General features: G+C 38.9%; 1 protein-coding gene across 2 annotated transcripts; it reads right to left on the reverse strand.

Annotated features, from left to right (window-relative positions):
• Positions 1-263: 263 nt before the first annotated feature.
• Positions 264-8,173, reverse strand: LOC308692731 (uncharacterized protein). 2 transcript variants are annotated; one of them, XM_081369039.1, is made up of 20 exons: positions 8,158-8,173; positions 7,908-8,076; positions 6,325-7,734; positions 6,099-6,238; positions 5,616-5,817; positions 5,107-5,211; positions 4,606-4,796; positions 4,368-4,509; positions 3,606-4,250; positions 3,381-3,502; positions 3,167-3,269; positions 2,939-3,063; positions 1,867-1,986; positions 1,735-1,782; positions 1,575-1,658; positions 1,289-1,354; positions 683-743; positions 527-577; positions 399-443; positions 264-303 (listed from the first exon to the last, which is right to left on the reverse strand). In XM_081369039.1, the coding sequence occupies exons 1-17, from the start codon at positions 8,164-8,166 to the stop codon at positions 705-707; spliced, it is 3,720 nt and encodes a 1,239-aa protein (XP_081225165.1). In that variant the 5' UTR covers positions 8,167-8,173; the 3' UTR covers positions 264-303; positions 399-443; positions 527-577; positions 683-704. The 2 variants fall into 2 exon arrangements, with proteins under 2 accessions (XP_081225165.1, XP_081225166.1); XM_081369040.1 differs by lacking the exon at positions 264-303 and having other exon boundaries at positions 697-743.
• Between the last annotated feature and the right edge of the window lie 3,628 nt (positions 8,174-11,801).

Below are 11,801 nucleotides of genomic sequence, written 5' to 3' on the forward strand. Positions count from 1 at the left end.
TTGGTCCATGGCTGAAAAAAAAATAATGAAAAAAATCATTTTCACTGGCTTTTTTTGATTTTTTTTTTACATGTGTTATATTTCAAACTGTTTACCATACCAGTTTTGACTTCACATGAGCCTTCAACCTCAGCATCTTTTCTGTGCCTTTTTCGATCTGTAGGAGACCTAGAGAGAGAGAGAGAGAGAGAGAGATTACAAAATGCTAAAATGTCATTACTTTAAATTTATTAGAATTAGAATTTACCTCGAGTCTTCAAGTAGCAGTACACACCACCATTTCCTTATTCTTGACATATTAGCCTTAAAAAAAACAACATTACTACAATGTTTGAAATTCTGTTTTTATACTGGCTTGCAAAAAAAAAAATGTGTAGAACAAAGATCTGAAGACTCACCTCAGAAAAGTCAAAAGCCACCCCCAGAGAAATGTACAGGCCATACTGAAATTCAAAGGCTACTTGTTAAGACCTTTTTTTATTTGGTTTCTAAATTAAACTGATGTTCCTGTCATATAAAAACTCACCATGAGCACAAAGACTCCACAATTATTGGAGAAATGCTGCATTGGAATCTCCTGGATAAGGTTTGCAAGCAAATCAAGAAATGGAAAAAAGCAAGTAAGCAAGAAAGCAATTAATTTAATTGTGCTAAAAGAATAAGTGATGATTCAAAAACTTACTGGAAGATCCTTACAGGAGATCTCAGTCCAATGGCCAGGAATGACAGTCTGAGCAACCCTCCTATTAAGTGATTTTTAGAAATCGAGAAATGATGTTGAAATTCAAAATCAACAAAACACGCCCCTATTCAAAAGGTATCTCACCCCTATCTTTATAACACTGCTGCTAAACTTATGAACACTATACAACAGTCCCCCATTTTGATTGTGTACGCTCCTTACTGTTGATTGGTTATTAGTGTTTTGGTACTTTCAACGTTAATAAACTTTAATGACCTCATATAATTCACATCAGACATTAACACAAGAACGTCACAAATGAAGAAAAAAAGAAAAATGCTGAATGGTTTAGAACTGAACCACCATACAGCAGCTGAGAACATTTGAACAAGAACTGTTCAACTGGAACTTCTGAACATGAACTACTGAGCTATGTAAAAGACCTGTACACTTGACTGTATCTTCCATCACTCAGACCACTCGCGCAGAGTGAATCAAGAAAAAACACCTGTTTCAGCTTTGGGCGCAAAATCTGAAAATGGTTGTTAAAAAAACACAAAATACAGAAATCAATTTGACATGGATAAAAATGTCTTCATGACTTACACAAAGCATCCAGTGTGACTTGATCCAAGATGGAAATAGAATGCAGTCTTTTGTAGAAGCATCAACCTATCAAAAATAAATATAATACAAAATGATGCACATTGTTTATTTTGCTCTGTGAAATCTTTTTGGACACTTTGAAAGAATGCTTACAACATATATGCCACATAAAATGTCAATAGCAATAATACATAGAAACAGTCAATGAAATCCAAAGTATGTATGCTAAAATAACAAATCCTAACTACAATATTACTGTTGGAAAAAAAATATATAAATTGCTTACAGGGATATGTAACATGGGATCTGCACAAAGTGGGGGAATCAGCGTTGAATTCACATAGCTGTTAGACGTCCAGACTTGGATGCCCTAATTACAGAAACATACACATTTCTTCATAATAGCTCTTTGCATTTTATTCACGCTACAAGCAATGACATTTTACCTGCAATTTGCTGAGGTCTTCAATTTTCTTGAAACAGCAATTCAGAATCTGTTAAGATATCACAGCTTCACTTAAAAACAGGAACATTTTTGAAAAGTAAATTGGATCAAAGAAATTTAAGATGATCCTAACTGTTGCCTCCACATTGCGTTCCAATCCCAAGGTCTGAAAATCTTCTCGCATCAGGGTTGTAGAATATACACGTGCCACATGTTCTCTCCCATTTTGCTTTGTGTCTAAAATATGTGTGAGCTATTTTTTGGGGGGGGGGGGGGGGGGGGACATTGTCAACATACATTACAAAATGTTTGAGGCTACTTGAGCCTTCATCAGCTTAAAGGGATACTTCACCGTTTTTTCATATTAAACCATGTTATTCCCTTAACTAAGACGAGTTGATGCATACCTCTCTCGTCTCAGTGCGTGCACTCAATCGCTCAGGCGCGCGGTGACACTTCGATAGCACTTAACTTAGCCCAGTTCATTCATTAGGGACCAAACAGAGTTTTCCCTATTTAAATACAGTTACACGAGTAGTTACACGACCAAGTATGGTGACAAAATAAAACGTGGCGCTTTTCTAAGCGGGTAAAAAGGATAACAATAATGTATGGCGGGATAGCACTGGGAGCACTTCGACTCGGCGCAGTAAAAAGTCACGTTGGTTCTAATGACAGAAGTGAGAGGGAGAGGATTTAATAAGCGTGACTTTTTACTGCGCCGAGTCGAAGTGCTTTCAAAGTGTCGCCGTGCGCCAGAGCGATTAAAGGGATAGTTCACCCAAAAATGAAAATTGTCATCATTTACTGTCCCTCAAGTTGTTCCAAACCTGTATGACTTTCTTCTCCTGAACACAAAAGAAGATATTTTAAAGAAGGTTGGTAATTAAACAGTTGCTGGTCCCCATTGACTTCCATAGTATTCTTTTTTTCCTACTATGGAAGTCAATGGGGTCCATCAGTCGTTTGGTTACTGACTTTCTTCAAAATGTCTTTTGTGTTCAGCAGAAGAAAGAAAGTCATACAGGTTTGGAACAACTCGAGGGACAGTAAATGACAGCATTTTCATTTTTGGGTGAACTATCCCTTTAAGTGCACGCACTGAGACGAGAGAGGTATGCATCAACTCGTCTTAGTTAGGGGAATAACAGTTTAATATGAAAAAACGGTGAAGTATCCCTTTAAAAGATTTCAGAGCAAATCACCTTTTCTTCGCTGAATGGTTGCTCCCAGCCAGTCTTGTTGGGCATTACATCCTTCAGCCCTGTCACAGACACCTTGTCTGTACTTGGCTCATCATCCATTTCGACTGTGCTTTTACTTATAGTCCCTAGCAATAAAGCATGCGAGTGTCATCTAACCCCAGTGTCAAATAACATTTCTGGAGAAGACAAATAATGACATTAAATTGCATTATGAAAAATTAAGTTTACCTGCAAGTGCTTGGCCATGCTCTTCCAGGACAACCTGACTGCAACCAACTTCTCGCATCAGGGTTGTAGAACAAACACGTGACACATGTTCACTCCAATTTTGCTTTGTGTCCAAAACACGTGAGAGCAAAAAACATTATCAACAAACATTACAAAATGTTTCAGGCTACTCATTCCTCAGCTTTTAAGATTTCAACCTTCATAGAGCAATCACCTTTTCTTCGCTGAATGGTTGCTCCCAGCTGGTCTTAAAAATTACATCCTTCAGCCCTGTCACAGACGCCTTGTCTGTACTTGGCTCATCATCCATTTCGACTGTGCTTTTACTTAAAGTCCCTAGCAATAAAGCATGCGAGTGTCATCTAACCCCAGTGTCAAATAACATTTCTGGAGAAGACAAATAATGACATTAAATTGCATTATGAAAAATTAAGTTTACCTGCAAGTGCTTGGCCATGCTCATCCAGGACAACCTGACTGCAACCAACAGCCTTGGTAAGCTGTTCGGTAAACCTAGTGTTAATCGCAACGTTGTAGTGGTGCAGCAGGTTTCGCATAAGAAACAAGTGATTTGTTGGCTTCATAACATTTAGGAAGTAATTGTTTTTTCTCATTTGAGAAAACAACTGCTCCGCACACTGAGAATTAACTCTTCCAGCCAACTCAGGCACAAGCTGTATTTTACGAAGTTTATCACGGGGATCCTTTGTGTTGTTTTCATGGAATCTGTCAGAAAGTACATAGTGATCAGATGAGCCAGTTAATGGATGCCCATTCACATCAGCAGGCATTTTCTTCTCTTTGAGCCATTCCAATGAAATCTTAAGTCTTCCCTCTTCTGCTGCTGCAATATTGGCATCATTTGGCTCCAAAAGCCGACCCTCGTGTGGGCTGAAGGGAATCATGTTTGGATTGCGGAGATTTGCATGAGTGGAAAGTCCTCTTGCAAAGTCATAAATGGATATGTTGGGAAGGTGTTTCCAGGACAGCAACATGTCAGCGAAGTCCCTTGGACTTTCAGCTCTTACCAGGACTTTAATGCTGTTAACGACACCGCAGGGGCACATAACAACTGCCCAGCCACCTAAGTGATAGATTGTTTCAAATTAATGATTGCAGCACTTAAAGTAAAAAAATAAGTAAAAAAATAAAGAAATGTGTGTTTTCTATTATAAATTAAGATATATCTGTGCATACAAACCTGATGCACCCCAAACCTTTTGAAAAATTTTGTCATATGATGATCTGTTTTGCATTTCACTCCTCAGTCTCATTATGAGGTCCATCTTTGATCCCTTGTTATCTAACCCACATGATGCACATAACTGTCGGACAGCAGCCACCTATGAATTAAAACAACAAAAAAACTCAGAATTTATTAGAAATAAACAATGACAATAGAATACTGTTACAAAAAGGTAAACAAAACAACACTACACCTTCAGTGACATCAGCTCATCAATAAGCCTTTCCTCAGTTACTGGAACTTCAGATGCAGGATTAGGATTTGATGAATGTACTTTCTCCCATTCTGTATTCAATACAGAGCAAGACTTCCTAGTATTCGGTCCAATCCAGGGCGCCCAAAGGTGATAACTTGGTTTGACTGCAAAAGGATTGGGGTTTCCAGCTGCAAAAAAAAAAAAAAAAAAAAAAAAAAAAGTCATAATGTTGTTGCCAGTGATAACTCCACTTTTATTTCTAAAGTTTAACAACAAAATAAAGTTATACATAAATATAAATTAATTAATATGTAATAATAGATCATGTCATGGGGTACACTCATAGCAGGTGTTTCTGGGATGTTTTTTCTAATCTGTGTGTGTGCATGTTGCATCCATGTGTAATGTCTCCCAGTGTAAAAGTTTAGGCATAATACCAGATAAAACAAATACCTGTGTCTGTGTAGTACTTTGATCCAAATGAATAAAATAACTTACTCTCCACAAGACCTCTTGCAATAATCTCCAATCGCAGTGAATTCCAAAAAGCCTCCACATCCACCTGTCCATCAAAGTTTGCTGGTGGTTCTTCTATTTCACTGACTAACAAAATAAAATTACAAATACAGTGCCAAGTCAAAACTTATAAAACATCACTTTTTAATGATTTGAAGGAAGTCTCTTATGATCATCAAGCCTGCATTTATTGGAGCAGAAATTCCAATTTAAAATTATGGCATTCTATTTTAATATACCATCAAAAATGATTTCGGTGTCAGTCATTTATTTTTATTTCATTATTATTTCAGTGTTAGTCATCAGTGTCACATGATCTAAATGTAATTTATTATGACAGAATGGGAAATATTTTTTATAACCTGTGATACTTTTTCAGGATTATTTGATGAATAAAAGACAGCTCAACTCAAAACTTCAATTGATGATTGATTCTAATAAGTTACATGCAAGTCAGGATATTTCAAATTCTAATTAGATCTGTATCATACCTGGCATGCTAAAAGCTGCTTTTCGATGAGCATCCATGATAACAACAGAGGGATGGAATCCACACTTTAAGCAGGAAAACTGGTAGTTGTGATCAGTTAATGCTTCAAAGTGCAAATAAGCACAAAGCACCGTTTTACTTGGGTAAACCACTCCATTGGATATTGAAAGTGCTTTACAGACTCTTTCAACAGCGGTGTGAGACTAAAGAGGAAAAATTAGGTATTGACATTGTTGTGACAATAACATTAAACACTGTAAAGCAGGGGTGTCCAATCCTGCTCCTGAACGGCCACTGTCCTGCAGAGTTTAGCTCCAAACCTATCGGTAATTAATAAAGTCTGGTCCAGCTGATCAGGTTCTTACTAGGAATATAAAACACTTCCTGGCAAGTGTGTTAAGAAAAGTTGGAGCTAAACTGCAGGACAGAAGCCCTTCAGGACTGAGTTTGGACAACCTGCAAAAAATAAAGCAATCCACAATACCTGCAAAAAACTCCGAAGCATAAGACAAAATTTCAAACTGAGTATGATGTGGTCATCATAGTTATGCACACCAGTACTCCATTCTTGATAGCGATATGCAAGTCCACACACTGGGCATGTCTTGCAATAGGTTTCAACACCTAAAAACAAAAACAAACAAAATAAGCAGCTAATCTTAACACACATTATTGAAGTAAGAATTTACTACTAACAAATAAATACCAACCTTCAATTATTCCAACTGTTGTGACAATTTTAGCTTTATTAGAGATGAGCAAAGGATCACTAAGGGGTTCCGAACACGATGAACAGTGCATTTCATCTGGAACCAAAACTTTTGGGAATTCCTTTTCATCTAAATTGGTTGCTGAGATGGGTAAGGAAGAAGGTATTGTTTTCTTTGTAAAGATATACTGCACCATTTTCTTGAGGTCCTCATTTTTTGGAGGGTACAAAATGTTCTCAGTATAGTCTTTTTCTGTATCAGAAAGTCCATTGCCAGTGGACACAGGAGTCTTACAGGTCAATTCCACCTCTGTGCTCTTCACTCTTTGGAACATTTTTCTGTTGGTTTGGAAAAGATACCATTTGCACACAGCCTTGTGTATACAGGAGCGTCTTGGCCGAGTACAAGGGCAATGCCATGTGTTGTTTTTTGCATTATAAACAACCATGATTCTTCCCAATCGGTTATAGAATGAAACTTTTGGCTCAAAAACTGACACATAGTGCATATATGATGGACCACCAAGAGTCACACAGGATGCAAAACACACATTTTGTTCTTCAGCTTTTTTCTGAGCATTTAAGCACTGTCTTTTGCGTTCCTCTGAAAACCATTTGTGCTGTACCATTTCTCTTAAAGCCTCTTCATGCAGGACACCATTTCCAGCATCAGATCTGCAGTAATCCACTGATTTTAAGTGTGTACACTGACAAGATCGCATGCCACTTCTTTTTTTAAAATCCATTACAGAATTGCAGACATCAAGTTCACAAGTCACCTTGTGTGAAATGCCCCATGTTTTTTTGATAACATGAATGGGTATACAAGGGCCTTTAGACGATTTTGCAACAGCAAAAACGGCATTTTTTGGGTCAATACACTGACTTTGAAGGTGAGACTGTGCAGTGATATCAGGTTCAATATTCAAGTGTGCCCTTTGTATATGTTTCTTGAGGTTTTTTTTTAAAACGCACAGATTACAGTGGGGACAACATAATCTTTGCCCCTGTTTTCTATGAACATATTTCAAGCGGGTTTTATCGGTGGCATCAGAAAGAGGTGCAAAAGACACCGTTTTGGTCACTTGCGGAGCGGTGTCGTCACTTTGAGCAGGAAAACTAACTGACTGGACCATCTTTGGAGCTGTGTCACTACTGGGAGGAGACAAAGACGCACGCTGGACCATCTTTGCAGCTGTGTCACTACTAAGAGGAGACAAAGATGCACACTGGACCGGTTTTGGAGATGTGTCACTACTCTGATGAGACAAAGGCACCATCTGTTTGACTACTTTGCACATATTTATGTGCTTTATAAAATCAGACTTTTTAATTAGGGTTTTTGAGCAGTGGAAGCAGTGAAAGTGCTTGGTTTGTCTGCATTCCAAGTGGCAGTCAAAGATGATCAAATCTAAAAGAATCATAAACATCAAACACAATTTAAAATAGGAAAATTCATATATAAAGCAAAACATGTTTGTCATAAGTTACCAATTATGATACGTAACATCACCATTCACGTTATTATCTATAACCTTAACAAGTTATAACAGGCATGCATATCACAACTGAACTCATACTTACGTTCATGGCGAACCGCGCGAAGTCTGTGGCTTTGCAAATGACTGTGTATGTTGTGATATTCACATGGTCTAAAAACACTGAGAGCACAGAACGGACATCGATATAAATCGCCGACTCGGATGTCTTCGATGCAAATGGACTCATTAATTCTTCTCACTGTAACATGTGTCTGTCAACAACAATTAAATAATTACCCAAGCTGAAAGATGTAAAGCAAAGAGAACCACAAATTATATCGCACATGTATTACCTCCGCCATCTTCTTTCCGTCTAAAGGAAATGACGATTTTTTTTAGCTAAAGGAAATGACGTATAACTATGGTTACTGCTGATTGGCCAACGCAGTTGCCAGGAGGAAACTCCTTTGCCCAATGAGAAACCTCTTGCCACGCCCCTACCTCCTGCCACACCCCTACCTCTTGCCACGCCCATTACTCCAAGCTGCAGCTACCCCTGTCTCCTTTTGAACACTTCCAGAGGTAGTTGAAAAAGCATTTGACTGGATGCATTCATAGTGTAAACGCTCATGTGGTAGAATGTGTTCGAACAACCACAAAACATTGTCTACTATCCTCCTACACTCCTAATGCGTAAACATTATGGTTAGAGCTCTAGCCAGACGGGATTTAAACTTTGTCGGCTGAAGACGAAAAACGTACCAAACACAATGTTCTCTCACCATTCCTGATTTCTAATACACACTCCCTGCGTTCGGCTGGTCTTGTGGCTGTCAGAGCAGAAACGAAAGCTGCTGTTCTCTGTGTTTTTCAATCTTCTCCTTCATTCCGTCATTCATATTGAAATAACTGCAAGTTATTAAAGGTGGGAGCTGACTGGAGCTTAACTACTCTATGTTTCTTTTACTTGGCTAATTGTTAGCGCCAGCTAAGAGCACTCATGTCCCATACATTGCTCACCCATGAGTATCTCTGCAAGTGGAGCATCAGCATCTCAAACCAGCAGGAGGCAGTACTGTCATCTTACTCCTTTTATACTCAGCACACAGATTAAGAACTGCACAGGCAAAACCCCATCTTACACATCTCTTTCCATGACGGTGAGAACCACATTTTTACATAACAAAGCAGTAAATGAACCAAGAACACCCGAACTAACTTAAACATAAACACACATAACTTTACTAACAAAAAAAAACAACCATCTTGCTTTAACGCATAAATCAACTCCCAACAAACAATTACCCATAATGCACCCAGCTGCTAGCGCTGACTGCCAGGTCATTACAATATGTACATTGCATGAGCTTATTTCATCCATTAGACTGAAAGATCTGAAAAAGCCCATACATTTATCCGCCCATAGACCCTCCTCTCAAAGAAATCAGGACAGAAGTGGTCGAAAGTGGAAAAAAGAGACGGATTTAAACAACAGGTGTAAACGGGAATTTGTCTCCCTAATCCACTTGTGATCCGATCGACCAAAACACATCCTAATACCAGGTGTAAACAGGGCCCTAGTAATACTGGGGTTGCACAAGTTAGTGCACTTCCAGTGTTGGGTTACATCAGGAAGGGCTTCCGGCATAAATCCTGTGTCGAAAAAGCCTTATTCAGACTGTCAGGCCAAACCCAATTTTTGTGCATATCTAATTGGAATCATATTTAGCAAGTGTGAACAGCGGGACAAAAAAATCACATGTAATTATGTTAAAAATTTTTTTTACAAATCTGTTTTGAGGAAAAAAACCTTGCATCACAATATTGTGGTTGTCAAAACAATTGTTAACTAAACAGAACTTCATTAAGTTTAGTGACAACATGTTATGTTTACATGACGGGTAGACTACTGTTATTTTAAGTGCTTGACACAAATTTAATGATTTTCATGATAAGCTTGCGATTTGATTCCGATCTTAATTCAATATCAATTAAGTTGGATAAATATCAGGTACAGTAGCTACATGCTAATTTTTCTCAAGGAAAAATAAATCTCTCAACTAATGCTGTAAACATACAGGAAAACCTGTCAGCTGGTATCATTACTAAAGGTTAAAATTAACAACACAAATTAATATAATGCGGTTTTTATAATAATGTTATTTTTCATGATAAGAGTACAAATATACTACAAATATTGTGTTATTATCGTTATTGACAAAATCCACAAAAATATCAAGAAATCATTTTTTTGTCAATATCGCACTCTCCGCTAATCTATAACACAAGCATTCATTCAAAATCATTATCTATCGCTACGATCCAGAATCGGATCTGCCCCATCTTAATTTATGGTTTGGAGCTCTACTAGTGCTATTTAAGGTATTATGAATGCACTTATTTTTTATTGCTTAATTAACCTTGTGTTGTTTCTATGCCTTTTTTTATACAAGGTGGGGTTTTGTTGTACATGGAGCCATTGATGGGAAATCTCGCCTTATAACCTACCTGAGCTGCAACACAAATAACCGTGCCTCCACTGTGCTGACCCAGTTTGTGAAGGCCACATGTCTTTATGGCCTTCCTTCGCGAGTGCGATCTGACCATGGAGGGGAAAATTCTCAAATCGCCCTCTTCATGAATCTTGTTCAAGGGGTGGAACGGAGGAGTCACATAACAGGAGAATCTGTTCACAATCAGCGCATTGAGCGACTTTGGAGAGATGTTTTCCTGCATGTGCTCCAGTACTTCTACAACTTGTTATACACTCTTGAGGATTCTGAGGTCCTTGATCCAGATGATGATGTCCAAAAGATGTCCCTGCAAATTGTCTTCCTGCCAGAGAATTGAATTGAATTGAAATATCTTTAATGTCCCCAAGGGGCAATTTGTTTCACAACAAGTAGGCAACACATACACATTCGCACAAAACACATAAAACCATGAGATAATAAGTAGATAAAAACATAAATACACATGTACCTATAGTTTGTTGAGAAACCCAACAGCTAATGGTATGAATGATCTCAAATATCTCCTGATGGTAGGAGGCAAAATTCAGAGTGTAATGGGTGAGTGATGTTAGCCAAAATGGCCATTGCCCTCTGTGTAGCTCTGGCCTCGTACATATACTCAATGCTGTTGAGATCAGTGCCAATTATTTCAAGATCCTGGTCCAAATCATGTTCTTTTAACCAAGTCTCAGTCAAAGCTATAACACAAGCATTCTTAAACTCCGGTATGAATTTAACATTTGCCTGCAGTTCGTCCACTTTGCTCCTTAATGATTGCACGTTTCCAAGGATGACCGAGGGAAGTGGCAGGCGGTGCAATCCAGCTCTGCGTAGCCTCCGTCGCACTCCTCCCCTCCGGCCACGCTTTCTCACCCGACCCGCTGCTGTCACCCGCAATCCGGCAACAGGCCCACGCCGTCTTCCGCATGCTCCACTGCCTCGTCCGCAGATCTTCACCCCGAGCTCCGTTTGCCGATCGAGGCAAGCAGATCCACATCTGCGAATCTCGGGTGGAATTTCATCGCAAAGAGTCCGCGGGGCTGAACCATTGCATTGGATGAGGAAGTCCCGGCTGTACTGCAGTCTACGAGACGAGTTAGTTTGACGATGGTTCACAACAGTCCCAAGAGTAAGCAAGCTCATAAGCAACGTGTTGAACAAATCCATGTTAATTACTAAATATTGTGATACTCTTATATTCCCGCAGCTATGATAGACGAGATACAAAACAAACACGACAGATACGGACACACACGGCCACTGCTGTATGTCGCCACCGCAGGGCAGCGCCATGTTTTCAAAAAACAGAGATACAAAAGAGACTGGGTCTATTTAGGAAAGGATGGAATCACCACTTAATCAGAATGGAGAACAATAAAACACCTGTCCAAATATGGACTGCAGGAATGCTTGCCAACATGGAGACAAAGTGCAGAGCCATCAGCAATGTTTTTGGTGAAGATCCTTACAGCACACAAACTCTA

The sequence above is a fragment of the Scardinius erythrophthalmus genome (genome assembly GCF_964197995.2).
Source record: "Scardinius erythrophthalmus genome assembly, chromosome: 6".
In the NCBI taxonomy this organism is placed as follows: domain Eukaryota; kingdom Metazoa; phylum Chordata; class Actinopteri; order Cypriniformes; family Leuciscidae; genus Scardinius; species Scardinius erythrophthalmus.

Excerpts from the sequence above, each read along its gene's own strand:
- LOC308692731 (XM_081369039.1), bottom strand. Across the intron at positions 4,797-5,106 it reads TGCAAGAGGTCTTGTGGAGA|CTGGAAACCCCAATCCTTTT; the intron begins GTAAGTTATTTT and ends TTTTTTTTGCAG. Across the intron at positions 1,659-1,734 it reads AAGACCTCAGCAAATTGCAG|GGCATCCAAGTCTGGACGTC; the intron begins GTAAAATGTCAT and ends TTCTGTAATTAG.